At 44.7% G+C, this 18,453-nt stretch overlaps 2 protein-coding genes across 2 annotated transcripts in view; one reads left to right on the top strand and one right to left on the bottom strand.

Moving 5' to 3' along the window:
- Nucleotides 1-9,717, bottom strand: part of b4galt5 (UDP-Gal:betaGlcNAc beta 1,4- galactosyltransferase, polypeptide 5) — a 30,637-nt gene extending 20,920 nt beyond the window's left edge. Inside the window, exon 1 of the mRNA XM_068598198.1 lies at nucleotides 9,051-9,717. Coding sequence (XP_068454299.1) covers nucleotides 9,051-9,159 — 109 coding nt within the window. The 5' untranslated portion in view covers nucleotides 9,160-9,717. The remainder of the gene's footprint in view (nucleotides 1-9,050) is intronic.
- Nucleotides 9,718-10,735: 1,018 nt separating this feature from the next.
- The window catches only part of slc9a8 (solute carrier family 9 member 8), a 25,130-nt gene continuing 17,412 nt past the window's right edge, over nucleotides 10,736-18,453 (top strand). Inside the window, exons 1-4 of the mRNA XM_068597534.1 lie at nucleotides 10,736-11,066; nucleotides 11,768-11,949; nucleotides 13,762-13,842; nucleotides 15,410-15,468. Of these exons, the coding sequence (XP_068453635.1) occupies nucleotides 10,837-11,066; nucleotides 11,768-11,949; nucleotides 13,762-13,842; nucleotides 15,410-15,468 (552 nt within the window). The 5' untranslated portion in view covers nucleotides 10,736-10,836. The remainder of the gene's footprint in view (nucleotides 11,067-11,767; nucleotides 11,950-13,761; nucleotides 13,843-15,409; nucleotides 15,469-18,453) is intronic.

The raw sequence follows: 18,453 nt of genomic DNA, 5'->3' as shown, positions 1-18,453 counted from the left end.
TATTAAATCACATTTTCCAAATATAAATGCATCGTCTGATTGGGGTCAACATTAGGAACGCCTTCATCAAACAGTGAAGTGGAGGCGTAATAAAACCTCAACGCAAATGCATCGCTTTGTGCGCAACGTCTAGAACTTTCCGTGCAGGATCATTGTGTCATTAAAGAGGGCAGCTCCTCTCAGGTTCATAGAGTTTGCATTGTGAAGGTGATCAAATGATCTGAACTACTAGAATCTGCTCGTTTGTTCCTAGGGTTGCAAAGGGGCGGAAAGTTTCGGTAAATTTCTGGAAAGTTTCCACGGGAATTTTGGCTCGGGAATTTTGAAAAAGCCTATAACAGGGAACTTAAATGTAGTTGAGAACAAGACTCTGCAGGCCGAGCTCAGCTGGACCCTGAATGCAGCAGGTTGGAACATCGTCTGCAGAAACATAAACGTAAACATAAAACATTCTGTTGTTTTTAACGTTTTTGTCATCAGTGTTGCGTCTGAACGTTTCAGCGCTCTCTCACTGCAGAGTGAGAGAGCGCTGAGTTGCGTAGAGGCCAAGAGCGGTACTGCAGACAGAGAGAGATTTAAATTATAGCTGCAACATATTGAAACAAATAACTGAACTAGTTCATTTTTTGGAGCTGTGAACTTAGTTCATTTTTTTAAATTATGAACTATGAAGTGAACTTGTTCATGTAGGTCCAGGAAGAAGCATTTAGACCTGAAAGGATTCAGGGAAAAACACTAAAGAAAGAAATTTGTGTTGGGGGGTGGTGATCATACGGAATACACCTTTTTTTTATTCAACGTTCATGTTTTCGTTGTTTGATGATAGAATAAAGTTTGACTCACAAAATGTCAAAAAGGTCAAAAATGTCATTTTTAAAAGTTGTATTATCAATGTTTGCATGCATGTCTGCTTATACAAGGTAAATACAGTTAAATTAACCCAAAATTTCCAGTTTATTCCTGTTAATTCCCGTGGAAAGTTTCCAACTTTGAATATTCCCGGAATTTTGCAACCCTATTTGTTCCTAAATAAATGCATCCAACAACACGGGGTTTGACCCATCTGATCCCCCGATGGATCCTCGGACAGCGAGTTATCACGTTTTAGATCGGGACTAATCTTTTGTTTTTCCTCCCCGCCATCAGCCGTGGCAGAATTATGAAAATCCACAAATGGCATCGCCTTAGAACAACAACGGATGAAGTGATTTTCTTCACAAGCGAGGCGATCAGTCGAGTGTGGCATGTTGTCTTCCGCAATAACGGAGAAAGGATTGTTTTGGATGGTGTCATCTGCGTCCTTTTTATTTGTCTTTCCCCGCGGTGACGCCCGGTGTTCCTGCTCAATCTACAAACCCCGTTCGGGGTTGGTGTAACGGGGCGAAGGCGTCACACGGTCAGCGAAAGGCCGTAAGAGGATTGCCGCCCGTGCCTCTGACTGACTCACAAGGTGCAATGAACTCCCGCTCTATTGATGTTTAACTAAATTCCTTTGTTAATAGGAGCATTTATAGTCACATGTCCTTGGACTGAGCGCTCACATTTACGACAGGAATGTGGCCGACTACCAAAGCAGAAAACAAACACTTGTTATTTATAGTATAATGTAATAAGTCTCCCGTGTGTTGTGTGTTCTGGTTGGGATGACGTTACTGACGGCAGGATTCATGCACATTTTGACCAATGGATTTCCATGACTTAACCAAATTTCATGATTTTTAACCAAATTCTATGACTTTTAACCAAATTTCCATGACTTTTCCATTGCTTTAAACCAAATTGAATGACGTTAAAACCAAATTTCCATGACTTTTAACCAAATTTCATAACTTTAAACCAAATGTGCATGGGCAAACATTGTGTGAAATCTGTGTGTAAACAGTAAAAAGTGATAAAATGTAGCATTAAACTAACAATGAGGATTCAAAGCATACAGTAAACCTCAAATGACTCAAATGAATGAGAGACAATAGTTTGATTAAAAGAATAAACATTTAAAAAGATGCCTGTTTGTATGCTGCTTATATTTTGAGCCTCTTTCTTTTAAAAGCAGATGCATTATGTCAAACTCAGCGTAAATGAACGTCATGAACACATGAATATAACACATTTACAGGACTTTTAATACACTTTGGGGATTTTATTTTATTTTTTCAATCGCTTTTCCATGTCTGGAAATAACCATTTCAAAACTGCATGGCTCCTCCAGGTGACTGTCGAACCCGGTGTACAAGATGTCCCGCTCAAGAGACTCTCGAGTGACTCCGCAGTGACCGTGTCCTCTGGGGTTTTAGCGTGGCAACGGAGATGTCATGTTTTCTGTGGTTGCCCTCGGGGAGCCATGGCAGCCGCAGTGAAAATGTCAAAGCGGCAGAAACCCCGAGCGCTTCCAGCCGGAGGAATGTCAGCCAGTTGAGCGTCTGGTTCGCTGTGCAGCTTTTATTCGTTTTCCCCCTCCGCTGATGCTCAGTTCAGTTTTTCATACTTAATTGTTCAACGAGAGATAAAGTACCTTTACAGGAGTTAAATACTGTGGAGAAGCTGCGTAATGTATCATCATGTACCTCGCTGGTTCACTCACAATGGAATCTCACCCCTACTATCCATCCCCGGCCTCTGGAAACGAGCTATAAGAGGCTGGATCGAGCTGTCGGGATGGATCAATTAAGCAGCAGAAGGCGGGTGTAGCGTTACAGTGGCTGTGAGAGCACCTCTAATGGAGAAGCTCTGCTGCGAGGCGTCGGCATCATTCGTCGCACGAGAGCTAAGGATGCATGGAAGTGGACGTAGTAGACTGCTGTTTCGAAACCTCAAATTCAGCATTTTGTTTGGCGCCATCTTGTTTTTTTTTGCAACCAAAAGTGGCATGAGAGGGTACAACCGAACGCCGAACGAGACATTTTTAGGCAACTGTCAACTATTATGAAGTGAAAACACGCTGTGAAACGGACAACGCCACGGGAGAGACCTGTCAATCACCTTGTAGCCCCGCCCCAAAAGCATCCCCTGCTTTATGGTCTCATGTTTACAATGTTTACTGAGGGAATACATCAATAGAGAAGTAGAGTCATTTATACAACCTCTATACAACCAGAGGAGTCGCCCCCTGGTGGTCAGGAGAGAGAATGCAGCTTTAACACATGAAGCATAAGCTTCTATACAACCAGTGGAGTTGCCCCCTAGTGGTCAGGAGTGAGAATGCAGCTTCATTCCCAGTTTGTAGCATCAAGACGTTGTAAATGACTCGCAGTGTGTTGCGGTGTCACAGTGATGCCTAATAAACAGTTAAATCACTGATTTGTTTTTCTCCACGCCGTGCAGTAACGAAATTAAGATAAAACATTAATCTTTCCGCAGACAGATCCAGCTAATCCGTCTGGCTTGCTCAACAAAAAGTTGTATGTGCAGCGAGTTAACCACCGTGTCACCCCCCCGTCAACAAAAAGGTAATGATTTACCCCTTGCAGTCAGCCAGGGTAACAGTTTAACATCCAAACAATGCCGTCCGTCACAAGGCTAAAGCCAGCCACATGTGGACTTTTTTCATTTCCTGCTAATGCAAAGCACCAAGCTGCATACCAACAAACATAATCGGTCTGATCTTGACAAGCTCCCTTCGTTCTCCAATGCCTCTCTCTCCGCCTCGAGCGCTAGCTTTTACCCAAATTAGGATTCAAATGGTTCCTGGGGAAAGGCGGCCGATCGGCGCATCGGGAGAGGAAGTGGGCTGCTCAAGCAAATAGACATACGGGTGGCAGGACAATCACACGTGTGCAAACAAACGCGCCGCTTTCGGAGGGCGCGACCAGAAAGGGAAAAAAAAACGCCCTGGGAAAACACGGTGGATGCAGCAGCGAGGCGTGGGAAGCATTTGCCATGACAGCGATAACCGGGCACAAAGGGAGCTCGCCAGTATCCACACGTGAATCCCGTCAGGAGGCGGCGAGACGGCGTTCAACTTTCAATTGACCCTTCGCTAAGCCCCGCCCCCTGCTCCAGTAGACTGTCATGCGCTTTGTTAGCATGGATCCCACACTGTCACTAACTGCACCGCCTGAATAACCATCATCTGATCTTTTGGAAGAGAAAGCAAGTTTGAGACAGAAAGTGTCTACAGGAGGTGTGTGAAGGATGAATCCAGGATGTCAGAGTAGACGCAGCAGTAAAAACAGGTTGGAAAGATAAAAATAGAAGCTAAAGCTAAAGATCACATCACATCAGCTGGAGAGGAAGCTAAAGAAGATTGCCGTTCCTCTTCAGGCACCGTTAGTCATTCAAAAGCAAAAGCTTCTCTTTCTTTTATACCTTTTTTCTTTAATATTGTTAAAATGTAAACTGACGAAGTTCCCCCTCGAAGAAGGAAGTGCACAATATTCATAAATATTTAATTGTTACAGCAGGTTCAATATGGAGGTAGATTACCTCAGTCTGATTGTTCGTTTAGTTAGCCGTTATGCTATGTTATGTTTTATTCTTTTTTATTTAAATTTTTGAAGTAACTGTAGAAACTGAAAAGACAATGATTGTAAAAAGAAAAAAAGAAAAAGAAAAATGCATAAAATAATAACCACACATCAGTAAATACCTCTCTGGGGAACTTTGATGATTTATATTTTCTATCATGTATCAACGTATCATGAACGCATGTTTATGAACAACCAGCCTGGAAATGTAAAACATGTGAAATGTAGAAGATGTGAAATGACAGCATGCGGGTTTATTGGAGAACGAAGACTCACTTATATATGATACATAATACTATAATACAGCTTAATATGATACATAACACTATAATATATCTATATATGATAAATAATATATATCTATATATGATACATAATACAGTCTACTGGACCGACATCATGTGTCATGCAAAAGAACACAAAAGTTAGTTCCAAAGAATTAAAATCTAGCACCACAATGAAGGCGTAAAACCACACACACACACACACACACACACAGACACAGACACACACACACGACGTGGATGTGAAACTGGTTCCAGTGCAAACATCGGCCTCTCTACTCCGGGGCAACGCGTTGCCGCGTCTGTGTTGTTGATGCATTTCATCGGCCGATGGCGGCAGAGCGACTTGTTGACACCTGCAGATTACGTGAGCAGGAAGTGCGTTTTCACTTCCAAAAGCTCTCTGGTTCGGCATTTGCATCGGAGGCGGGCGCCTGTACCGGCGGCCCTTGAACCGCCGGGCGTCAAACTGCAGAGGAATGCGCAGGCGACGCGAGGTCGCAAGAGAAAGAGCCCACGTTACTGTTTACAAAACAGGCGTGTCCTCACCTCAGCGTTGCTTCACGCTGTGGAGCAACCTGACGGGGCAACGCCGTCAGGGCCCAATGTTGCCCAACCGGTGGACTACACCCAGAACTACACCTGGTGCTTCCATGTACATATCACACACACACACACATTACACGAAGACGTACACACAGGTACATATTACACAAACACACACACACACACAAACGGGAGGGTGAGTCTGGGGAAGCACCTGCCTTCTTGTCTTCCTTGCGCTCCCACCGGATGTAGAGGTGTGTGTGTGTGTGTGTGTGTGTGTGTGTGTGTGTGTGTGTGTGTGTGTGTGTGTGTGTGTGTGTGTGTGTGTGTGTGTGTGTGTGTGTGTGTGTGTGTGTGAGCCTGTGTCTTCCCTCAGCTCTCGCTCCGGTGGGATTCTTTTGTGTTTTAATTAAATAAACTGTAGCGATCGGGCCCAGCTGTGCCCATGCACATCCCCAGCCTGCCTCAGTCAGCATCCACGCTCGGGGCCAACATATAGAGGCCGGGGCGTCGGAGCATACGAGTACATGATGACAGCGAGAGAGAGCGCGAGATGGGGGGGGAGGGGAGGTTGTCTAAGCCGTGAAATTGGGGCATCCTGCTCTGAAACCACCTAGGAAGCCCTGCTCAGGTGTTCTGGATGGGTTCCCTGTTGTGCAGACCAGCAGACGGAAAGCAGCTCCCTTTCCTCCTCCTCTTACTCCTCCTCTTACTCTTCCTCCTCCTCCTCCGGTCTAATTCTGAATTGTTCTGCTGATTCTCCTCCAGTGTCCCCCGTCCTATACGATTCCTTTCAGCCAGTCTGTGCACACCATGAGTGTGTGTGTGTGTGTGTGTGTGTGGCTGCCATCGTGCATTTAACACATTTAATGCCAGGAGTGCCCGAGTTTCATTGTTGGTGAAATGAAGCGAGGGTTATTGTGAACTCATGACTTATAAAGCGCCTTTCAAAACACATCAAACGCAGTTCAAAGTGCAACACAAATTATTAATGGAGACGAAAACAAGGTGGAAATAAAGAGATGAAGAGACGTCAATGGAGCCCAAATTAAATTTCAAATGATAATTGTTCTTTTTTTTTTTACTGTATTAATACTAAATATGTATGAATACTAGAGACATAGCATAAAAACAGTGATGAAAAAAACAACAATAATAAATAAACACAACGTAAAAAGCCAGACTGAATAAATGGACTTTTAGTTTCTGTTTAATAATGTCTTTATGTTCAGCTACTCTCAGATCCTCTACAAGGCATGAGGCTAAAGGCAGCATCATACATGTTTTTTGTTCTGCTTTGCAGAAAAACTGAAAGAGAGGAACCGTCGCATCTAACCGGCTTGAAGTAAAAAAATATTTTTCGGATGTCGTATCCGAGGCAGCTACTTCCTGTAAAACCCTGCAACGAAGCACAAAACGAGAGATACTCTAATAAAAATGACTCCTCTGGTTGTATAGAAGTCTATACTTCATGTGTTGAAGCTGCATTCTCTCTCCTGACCACCAGGGTGCGACTCCTCTGGTTGTATAGAAGTCTATATAGATGACTCTACTTCTCTCTTGACATTGTAAACATGAGTTTATGTCTCAATCTCTAGTTTCAAGTCTTCTTCTATGCAGCATGATGTTCATTTAGTAAATGATGGTCATTTAGAGTCAAACAGACCATAATAAAGGGGTTGCTTTAGGGGGCGGGGCTACCTAAAGGCAACACATGTCTCAACGTCCTGCCGCTATTCGCCGCTGGTGTAAAAAGACTAAACCATTGCTTTTAGCACAAGCTCCTGGTTACCATCTATAATTAATGGACTGGTGCATGCTGGTCCTTGTTCACCCACCACTCCTCCTCCCGCTCCTCCTACTCCTCTTCCTCAGTGAAACCACGTGGCCATTACAGGCCTACAACAGTCCATGCCCAGGAGGATGGACGCAGCCGGCCGGCCACCAGACACCATCGATACCGAAAATATTGATCGAGCGAATGATTATTTTTCTTCCCGGTAACTCTACGATGTGTTTTGTTTTTTTGCTCGTTCCACACTCGCGGTTTCTCCGTTACTGGAAACCCGCGCAGGGCTACCGACTCCCGTTGGTAACGTGTTCTCGCACATGAGAATTGATCTTGATTATTGATTAAGTTGTCCAAACACACGGGGTTGGAAAGCGTGAATGGATCAATACCCCCATTTCGATGTGTAAGGGGAGGGGACCGTCACAAAACGCTCGCTCTTTGATGGTTTAGAAAATGCTGCACTTGTAAAACACGAACGTTACTTCAATATGATTTATTTGTGGCGAGCCCTCGCCTCCTGGTTGTTAGTGTAGTTCAGCCCATTGACTTTCTTGTGTAAACTACATACACACACACACACATGACTCATGTGCATAGTTTCAGCCCCGACTCCTCAAAACAGTTATGTTCCATGTACTGTAAACGGCCGTGTGAATTACGCTTTTAGCGTACAAATCAATTGTAACCATGAACAATTTAAACACTTTCTAATGAAGACTAAGTGTTTTTTACTTCCTTAAACCAGTTTGTGTTTTTTATAAACACATATTTCCTTAATTTTGTATTTCTGTTCCCTAAAATACAACAATGCACGTTCTGTGGTCATAGTTACACCAAACCAAATGAAGTATCTTTACTAAAACCTAACTGAGTACTTTCGTTCCCTCGAGTACTTTTAGTTTTCCTTCAATGTACATATGTATGTATGTATGTACGTACGTATGTGTGTGTGTGTTTCTCATGTTTAAATTTATGTCATCCACCTGGTTTAACCTGCGACCTGTAATCTTGTAATGTGGGCAGGTCTGAGATAACGTCTCGAGAAAGTCCGGCCTTGCCAAACCGTGTATGTGCCCGATCAGCAAGCACAACAGGATATGCACCCAGCGGTGGCATGATCAGCGAGTGTCAGCAAAGTAAAAAAAAGAAAACTGGTTCCAGTGGACTAACGGACTCCAGGGTTGGCACGGAGTCAAGGCCGCGAGCCGGGTGAAAGTTCAATGTTTTATCATAAAGAACTGTGTGTTAAGATAAGTGACAATAAAGCCAATGATATTTAGGTGTCACGTGGTGGTGGTGGGGGGGGGGGGGGGTAGCCCAAAATAGGAGGCAATGAACATCTGGGCTGCTGCGGCCCCAGATGCTCAAGTAAAGACTGAGGTGATGTCACGCATATGAAGAAAAAGGAGACACACACACAAAAGGGAGGAAATGAGACACTTAATTAATTAATGAGGGGTGCAGGTCACGTGGTGTTACACACCTGCATGTGACTTAGTGTTGTCAGGAAATGGATTTGTCATCAAGCTCAGGTTGACTTCTAAAACTAAAAATACGTCGACCAGCCCCCCCCCCCCCCCCCTCCTCCCTCCATGAATCCATGCATACCTCAACACGTGACCTTTGACCCACACACCCACCCCCGCAAAAAAAACAGGCAGCGGTGATATATGCTCACAATCAACCCCCCTACGCCAAAAAAGCCCCAATTACTATATTTTGCCATTGAACGCATCATAATCATAGCTGCTGGGCCTGCTAACAGCTCATCAGAAGCACTGTTATTACCACGGCCAGGTACATGGCTATTATGGGATATTGTTCCAGCATCCAGCAGGAGTCCCATCATCATCGATTGGGGGGGAGAGATCGAGACACACACACGCACCCATGACCCAACACACCCGTATAAACAACACTGCCCCCACCCCCAATGTCTGAGGTATCAGGCCGGTTTTCACTCACCGATTCCGGGGGCGGAGTAGATGAAATACAGCGCGGAGGTGGAGAGGGAAAACAGGAATAAAAGCCCGAGGAATGACCTTCTCCGGAACCGCAAATGTGTCGGCATCATACAGGCAGCAAAAAAACACACACACACAGGAGTAGGGGGGTGGGGGGGGGAGACGTTTTTTTCACGTAATCTTCCAAGCCGACGTTTTGGGGTTTTCTTTTGAGTGTGGAGGGGGGAAACGTGTCCAGATGCCCGGAGGAACGAAGCGGGGTCCACGGTCTGCCCTGGGTTCGACGAGCCGAGCCGAGCCGAGCCGAGTGGGAGCGGGAGCGGAGGTGGCCGGTCTGCGGTCGAAGCTGATGGCGAGGAGCGGCGGAGGAGCGACGAGGAAGTCGGCGTGTTACCTCCGCGGCGGCAGCTTCGAGTCTCACAGTACGGACGGTCACAAATCCATTCCCGTGGGGGACAGGGGGTTCGGGTTCCGGGTCTGGTTTGGTTTCAGTGAGTGACCATCTTCCGGCTTAGCTCACTACGTCGGTGTCGGCGGTGTCGGTAGTGTGGTTGGTGGTGGTGTGTGGCCGCTCCTGCGCTTCGCCCTCCCGCCTGCCTGCCTGCCTGCCTGCCTGCCTCCCTATGAATGGGGGTGCTGCTACTGCCGCTGCCGCTCTCCGCAAAATGAGCAACACCACCGAAAAGTGGGCGTTGACGGCAACCGACGAGAACGAGCACGCGCCCGCGTTAACAACGTCCGTCGCGAGGACTCGAAAGAAAAGGTGACACCTTTTTTGCGACGAAAGAGCGGCGGTGCAGAGAGCTGCTTTAGAGCTAGCTACTCAATGAGATGCACACCAGACAGCTGCTTTATGGCTAATTAAAGAGGCTATTTATCTATTGTGCCAGCTAGTACACACACACACACACACACACACACACACACGCAGACACACACACACACACACACACACACACACACACACACACACACACACACACACACACACATACAGCTTTAATTTGCCATATATATATATGTATATATATATGGCAAATTATATATATATATATATATATATATATATATATATATATATATGGCTTTAATTTGCCATATATATATATGTATATATATATATATATATGTATATATATATATATATATATATATATATATATATATATATATATATGTGTATATATATGGCAAATTAAAGAATATATATATATATATATATATATATATATATATATATATATATATATATATATATATATATATGGCAAATTAAAGAGGCTATTTACGATTGTCAGAGCGGGTATACACACACACCATACACACATACACACATACACACACACACACACACACACACACACACACACACACACACACACATTTATTACAGATGTTTATTTTGCAGGGCATATATATGTGTGTGTTTATATATATTAATATATATATATATATATACAATGGCTCATGGGAAATGAAGTACACAAGGACGACTGTGACCCCTTGACTTATTATTTCTTCCATTTGAAAGTTAAATCATATCCATTGTGACACATACTATATGCATTAGTTTGACTATAGTCTCATCAAACCGCATCCTTTTTTTGTCCCTGCTCTTCTTTTCTTCACGCGCAACATAAAAGACTACATTTCCCAGCAAACATCTCGTCACCCGGACGCAGAGCACGGATGTCAACAGAAAGCACACAGCGCCGTGGACATGAAACTTTCAAGTCTTGTTTTGCTCACAACGCGTCGCTTTTGCGTGTAAATGCCCCGGCTCGAGAATGAGAGGCGTTCACCGTGAAGTTGTGTTGCTTTGCTTTGTGTTGTTACTCGTAAATAAGTGCGTGCCAGCGCGCGCCGGGAGCGACACCCCGTTGGATGTCCGCGTGAGAGACGACGGCGACGTGGACCACCAGAGTGCTCCAGCAGAACACCCGAAAACTGTAACAACACACGAAAAAGAAGATGGAAACGGTTCAACCGACCAGAAGAAGGAAGGACCGTCTGTCGGGTGGGAAGACAAACAAATGTCCATTTTCAGTGCTTCTTACTTTTACGTATTGGGGCTCTAACATAGCCCCAATGCGGCTAGCTAGCTAGCTTAAAAATGGAACATCAGGGTGGTTTGAAAAAAAAAAAAAAGGTATCACCTTGACTTGTCACTGCCAGGTGTTTTATTTGAGTCTCTCCAGTGTATTCAGGTGTTATAACCTTTTTAAATATTAAAGTAAGTGAGGTTCAAGTGAAGGTTTTAGGGCGGACAGACATTACTAGCTTACATTGTGTTTACCTTTTTAATATCAAGAGGTTAGATGTCAAAATAAAACTAATCCGATGTATTATTGTATTGCTAAAAAGAGCTTTGAAATACACTTGCCACTTTTATTTTGTAATGTATACTTGTTTTAAACTACTGCTATCTGGTTGTTGTTTAGCTACTGTATGTATATGTACATTATGTCTCGATTATGGCTCTATGTTCATTGTTTTAATGTTTAAGTTAAGTTTAATGTGTTATTGTTCTATCCTATGTCTGTTTTATTGTTATGCACCTTTCACCGAATCACATTGTGTGTGTTTTATTCAGTCAATCATCACAATGGAACATCATTCTATACAGAAAGACATTCCTTGCATGTTCAACGTACGTGGCAGACAATTCTGACTCTGATCGACGTCCCCCCCCCCTCCCCTCCTACTGTCACCTTGCAGCAAGTCCAATGACACCGACAGCACGAGCAACGAGACCCTCCGCTCCACGACGCCCGCCGTCAAGCCGACGACCCCGGCGCCCCCGACCGCCAAGCCCATCCTGCCCGTGCAGACGGGGGTCAAGGCCCAGGAAGAAGAGCAGTCCAGCGGGCTGACCATATTCTTCAGCCTGCTGGTTATCGGTTGGTAGTCGCTCTCTCTCTCTCTCTCTCTCTCTCTCTCTCTCTCTCTCTCTCTCTCTCTCTCTCTCTCTCTCTCTCTCTCTGCATCGCAGCATGGATAGCGTTGACCTCAACGGCTAATGATGCAAATGTACAGGTTTCAGGATGAGGGAGGTGGATAGAGGAAGGAGACGGATGTGGCTATACATTAAGGCTGTTATGCGTCAGGTCACGAAGAGCTTCTTGAGACACAACGTGTCCATTATGCACTTCAGGTCACAGCAGGTTAAGTCACATGTTTACCACTGTAAGGAATTGGTAAATTATGCATAAGGTTACTCATTTGACTCACTTTGTAGAAACATAACCACGTTATGTCCTTTTGAATCAAACCTTTTAACGCACCAACGCGTTCCATTGCAAAGAAGCAGAACATGAAGAAAATTATAGTAATTTGTCTTCGAAAGGAACTTTCACGTTGTGTTGATTTCTGGCGCCCCCTGTGGACTAAAGTGGTAGTGTCTCTGAGCACCAGGGTCCCTTTAGAAAACCTTGCATTTTACTGCAGCAGGGTTCTGACAGTCTGGTCCTCTCGAGCCTGGTTCTGGTTCTCCCGTGGTTCCCCACTTCCCTCCAGGGGGTCCGGTAACACGTCCTGGGTCTCCAGCAGCGTGGTGTCGGCTCCCAGAGAGGGAGGGAGGTACAGGTCCAAGGCTGCAGGTGAAGCCGGATCTGGGTCTAGTCCACAGTGGACTGGTCTCTGCTGGAGTCTGAGCTCAAGGAGGTTCTGGTGAACCTGCATGACGTCATCTGGTTTCACCAGAATCCGACCGGGTGGCTTCAATGAGGATCTTTAAGAAGAACTCTATACAACCAGACCATCTTCTCTCTGGTGGTCTTGTTTATTGATGGACGTCTACAGAGGACCACGACTAGACTGAGACTATAGAGGACCAGGACTACACTGAGACTATAGAGGACCAGGACTACACTGAGACTATAGCGGACCAGGACTACACTGAGACTAGAGAGGACCAGGACTACACTGAGACTCGAGAGGAGCAGGACGACATTGAGACTCACGAGGACCAGGACTACACTGAGACTGTTTTATGAGCAGTTAAAAGTCCTTCACAGTAACTTTAATACCCTCTCATCAGTGGTCTGACTGAGATGGGAGCGATCAATAAACAAGAGTACAATATAGAAACCACACATTAGTCCTAAATAGCCCTTCCTGGAGACCGTATGAACATGATGAGCTTTATCTGGGCCTGAACTTAACGTCTCCCTCCTGGTTAAACAGTCCGGCCTTCAGCGCCGCAGACTATTCGGCTGAAGACTTCTCTCGTTTACGTTTCCTCCGTCGTGGCCTCTGGGCTTTGTTATCATAGTTATGCTAATGTGTTTAAGCACTGATTTAGCACGTAGATATACAAACAAATGCCTATTGTACTGTCACAGCTGAATGTTGTGGTTTTTTTCAAATTGGGGGCAATTATCTCTCTCAAACAGTCTCAGACACCCCGCAGTCTCGCTTTGTAGTCATTTACGCGCGAGTGTATTCAACTCAAACACTTCCAAACACGAACAAGGTGTGTGTGAGGAATAAAGTCCGATCCGCGTGGTTTCTCTCCAGACGTCGCCGTCCAGTCTCCAGTAGTTTGCGTCAAGGAAAAGCAGCCGGAGAAGTGGATCGTAACAGTTTTTGATGCGAGGGCTATTTCTGTCGGCTGATCCGAGTTCATGTGACGTGATGTTTGAGGCACGGACAGATTTGCCCTTAATATTCAATTTGATTTTCTTTCTTTCTTCTTTGCTCTCCCCCTCCAGGTATCTGCATCATATTGGTGCACCTGCTCATCAAGTTCAAGCTGCATTTCCTCCCGGAGAGCGTGGCCGTCGTGTCCCTCGGTGAGTGCGTGGGTGAATGGGGTAAAACATGTAACGCCTGGATATCGCCATGAAACCTCACCAGTTCATTACTGACATCAAGACAATACTTTTTGGTATTACATTACGTGTTTAAATGTGGCATTATCTCATTAGATATGAGCTCATTGTCATACATTTTCAAACAAACATTTGATAAAAGTTCAATTTACAGGATTACAGGATTACTGCTCACAAGGAAATGAAGATAAAAATCAAGCAATATAAATAAACAGTAGAATAAGTAAAAAACTAAATTAAACAGTAAGAAGAATATTAAATATGCAGATGGCATAAAAATAAGAATGTGTATAAAAGTACTTAAACGTATTGCGTATTGCACCCGATAAGGAATTATTAGATTAATATAATTCTTAGAGTCAAAGTTTTCTAAAGAGGGAATTTATGACATCTCTTTGTATCTCTCCATACATCAGAAAATACTGTTAACAGCTATTTTCTCCATGTTTTAGTAATAAATGCCGTTTATATTGGTGAATTTAAGATAAATCTGCAGACATAAACTGACAAAATAGTCAAATAAACACTGCTGTGTGTATTTCGGATGTTATTGTTCAAGTAACAGAAGCTAAATGGACAAAGTGTATAAAAAAAGAGCTTTCTGGGAAATCCAGTTATTTTTTTTTTGGTTAACATTCGTACAGGAAACGAATGTTGAGAACGGATTTGACACTTTTCCAGAAAACACTCCGTGTGTGTGTGTGTGTGTGTGTGTGTGTGTGTGTGTGTGTGTGTGTGTGTGTGTGTGTGTGTGTGTGTGTGTGTGTGTGTGTGTGTGTGTGTGTGTGTGTGTGTGTGTGTGTGTGTGTGTGTGTCCCAGCAGGGAGCTAAACACTAGCTGTAAGTGTGCGGAACTAAATTATTTAAGTAAACTATGTGTTTGTTTTTTTTTTAAATGTGCAAACCCAGCTGCAGCCAAGATCGCTTTGCTGTGTCAAAAAAAAAAGAAAAGAAAAAGAAAATGACTTATTTTGCTTCCTCCACCTCTACCTCCATTGCCTCTACGTTACGTGTCTGTGTAGTTGCTCTCTCTCTCTCTCTCTCTCTCTCTCTCTCTCCATCCTGGTCTTGACCCTGAAGGCCTTTTCTCCTCCTCGTAGCGCTGCTGAAGAGAGATAACGCTCTGCTTACAGATCAGGAAGGACGGCTCTCCCTTCCTCCTCACTTCCTCTCTCATTGTGTGTGTTTTCCTCCTCGGCTCTTATCCACTTCCATCTGCCCCGCACCTCTGGGTCGGACACGCCGCTTATGCTTCTTTTCTTTTTCCCGTCTTATCTCCGTCTTTCTCTGTCCCTTTTACACGTCTTTTGTGTTTTCCTCGCCCCCCTTTTTTTTTTCTTTGGCCCTGAGGCCAGCGGGCGACTCTCAAAAGACCAAAACTAAGACAATACCCAGTGTGCACTCTTCGTTTCAAGCACTAAAATAGCGCTTTTGAACTCCGGCTGTTTTCCGGCTGCATTGAAAGTTTCATACGAGGGCGTGAAATATTTAAAACGAGAGGTTTTGTTTTTTCCTTTTTTCTCTCCAGGGATCCTAATGGGAGGCTTCATTAAGATGATTGAGTTCCTGGAACTGGCCAACTGGAAGGTAAAGTATGACTATGACTCACTGCTCTCGGTGTGCACGCGGCAGCAAACATAAAAAACTAACGTTTAGCCAATAAAGGAGCTTCGCCGCGGTCACATGACCTCACGTCTCCTCCACTGAGCGGAAAGAGGACATCTAGTCATCTCATTTAGACTGTGTTTTTGTTTTTTAAAGACGGGTAAAAGCTTCTAAATTCACCAGGGGGTGCGTTAACTGACATATTTTATAATGGTAGAATTAAACGTTAAATACACTGATATCTTTAAGGCATCTAACTGGGAAAAACACATTAAAAAAAACATTAAGAGAACGGGACCTTTTATAAAAACCAACCTATTTTTAGGCCCTTTCCTCTAAAATGTCATACTCAAACTATAAAGTGTGTGTCTCTGCAGCCACTAGGGCTGTTTGAATAATGTTGGTGTTATAATAAAAGTAACACATATGAGATGTTGTTCAGATGTGTAAATATCAGTCTACGTGTTTCTGGTTAAGAGGAAATGAAGACGACACACAGAAAGAAATGAAAAGGTTTCAGGTCCGCCTATTAAAAAAACAACACTTTTAGGATGATTATTAGTTTGAAATGATGCAGCTGTAAAGTCCAACTCTAACAAAACCATCGCACAACATGTGAACATTCTCTCTGCAAAGGTTGACTTTGTTTAAAGTGAAGCAGAACAAAGTTACAGAGGGTTTAGAACGGAGGTGGATTGTTTTTTAAAAGGTTTTTAGTCCTCATGTTGTGTGTATTTGGGCTCATTCGTGCTCCACTCTTGTTAGCACACAATTAATAGCATTTAGTTTCCTGTAATTGGTTCGGTGCGAGGCAACACGGCCGCATTCCTCCACACAACACACATGCAGACACACTAAACGTGTGCAATGCGTGACATGCGTACGGTTGCTTCAGATCCATAAAGCTACGCCCACCGCATTCCTGATGTAAATGTAATTTTAGAAGGGCGGGTGGGCATTTGTGTGCATTGCTCAAGTGTGTTATTGAAAACATGACGCCTCTCCACCTCTCCTAGTTATGATATGATGGATCATGCCGCAGCAAATACTCCGTAAACTCCACCGCCCACAACAAACATCTGCCGCCCCCGCGCTGTAGATTTCCATCTTTTTTTTGTTTCCTCGCTCATTTCCCGGCCTATGTTTTTTCCCTCCATCCCCACGCCGTTGTGTTACCGACCAGTAAAATCTATCTTTCCATCTTTTCCCCCCCTCTTGTATCCCCACGGGGCTTTTTTCCTGGTTTTCCTTTTTCTTTCTTTCCCCCCGGTTCTCACAGCCTTTAATTAACATTCCTTGTTCTCCGCCAGCGAGTGAGAGAATGAAAGAACAAGAGATGTAGATGCAGGAGAGGGGGAGGGGAGGGCGGGGAAGAGGACAGGTTGTGTCAATGTGTCTTGCACACTGGGGCCCATTGTGTACTTTTTTCCTATCCTGGGGGCCCCCTGGGTGTTGCCGAGTCATCGGCACGACTCGTAACCGGAGCCCCCCGGCGTCTCCTCCTGTCCTGTGGATCTCTGGATCAGCCCGCTGTGTCTGTGCACGGGCAGCTGGAGCCGCTCACCTGGTCAGGTGCGGTGCTACCGCCGTGTCCTTTTCCCCTAAACCGGTACACTATCATCTGCTCGTGTGCGTCTGCGGACACGTTCCAGCGTTTTTGTTTACAGAGGCACTCAAACGCACCGCTCGGAGCGTCGGGACAAACTGATACTGGCACAGCGGTCAAAGCCCTTCGGCCCTTCCGGGGTCAAACGCATGACGACAGTGTTTTCTGCACCTGAGCACGAGGTAGTCATCGATCCTGTGAAAGGGCCTGATCAGCGTTTTTTTTGTTGTTTTTTTTTCAGTTCGCCCCGTCTTTTTTGTTATTGTTGTTGTTTGGCAACCATCAATTAAGTATGAACATTATCTTAACGACTCCTCTGGTTGTATAGAAGTCTATGCTTCATGTGTTAAAGCTGTATTCTCTCTCCTGACCACCAGGGGGCGACTCCTCTGGTTGTATAGAAGTCTATGCTTCATGTGTTAAAGCTGCATTCTCTCTCCTGACCACTAGGGGGCGACTCCTCTGGTTGTATAGAAGTCTATGCTTCATGTGTTAAAGCTGCATTCTCTCTCCTGACCACTAGGGGGCGACTCCTCTGGTTGTATAGAAGTCTATTCTTCATGTGTTGAAGCTGCATTCTCTCTCCTGACCACCAGGGGGCGACTCCTCTGGTTGTATAGAAGTCTATGCCTCATTTGTGAAAAGCTGCATTCTCTCTCCTGACCACCAGGGTGACTCCTCTGGTTGTATAGAAGTCTACGCTTCATGTGTTAAAGCTGCATTCTCTCTCCTGACCACCAGGGGGTGACTCCTCTGGTTGTATAGAAGTCTATGTTTCATATGTTAAAGCTGCATTCTCTCTTCTAACCACCAGGGGGCGACTTCTCTGGTTGTATAGAAGTCTATGCTTCATTTGTGAAAAGCTGCATTCTCTCTCCTGACCACCAGGGGGCGACTCCTCTGGTTGTATAGAAGTCTATGCTTCATGTGTTAAAGCTGCTCCCCCTGACCACCAGGGGGCGACTCCTCTGGTTGTATAGAAGTCTATATAAGTGACTCTACTTCTCTCTTGATGTTTTCCCTCAGTAAACATTGTAAACATGAGTTTATGTCTCAATCTCTAGTTTCAAGTCTTCTTCTATACAGCATGATGTTCATTTAGTAAATTATGGTCATTTAGAGTCAAACAGACCATAAAGCAGAGGACGCTTTAGGGGCGGGGCTACGAGGTGATTGACAGGTCAACCTAAAGCCATGTACCATCACGATCTGTTGGTGAAACACTAGACTTCACAATGAGAAAAAAAGAAAAACGCGCAAGAGTGTAACACCCGCTTTTCTCACAGAAAACAATGGCGGCGGCGTTAAGCGCGCTCAGGCCGTTCAGGGAGACTTCCAGAGACCCTCGGCCGTGATGCAAA

This window comes from Clinocottus analis, unplaced genomic scaffold (genome assembly GCF_023055335.1).
Source record: "Clinocottus analis isolate CAN_PGR_092001 unplaced genomic scaffold, fCliAna1.0.p SCAF_4, whole genome shotgun sequence".
NCBI lineage: Eukaryota > Metazoa > Chordata > Actinopteri > Perciformes > Cottidae > Clinocottus > Clinocottus analis.
The sequence above is the reverse complement of the archived record's forward strand: the minus strand, read 5'-3'. Positions and strand labels throughout refer to the sequence as shown.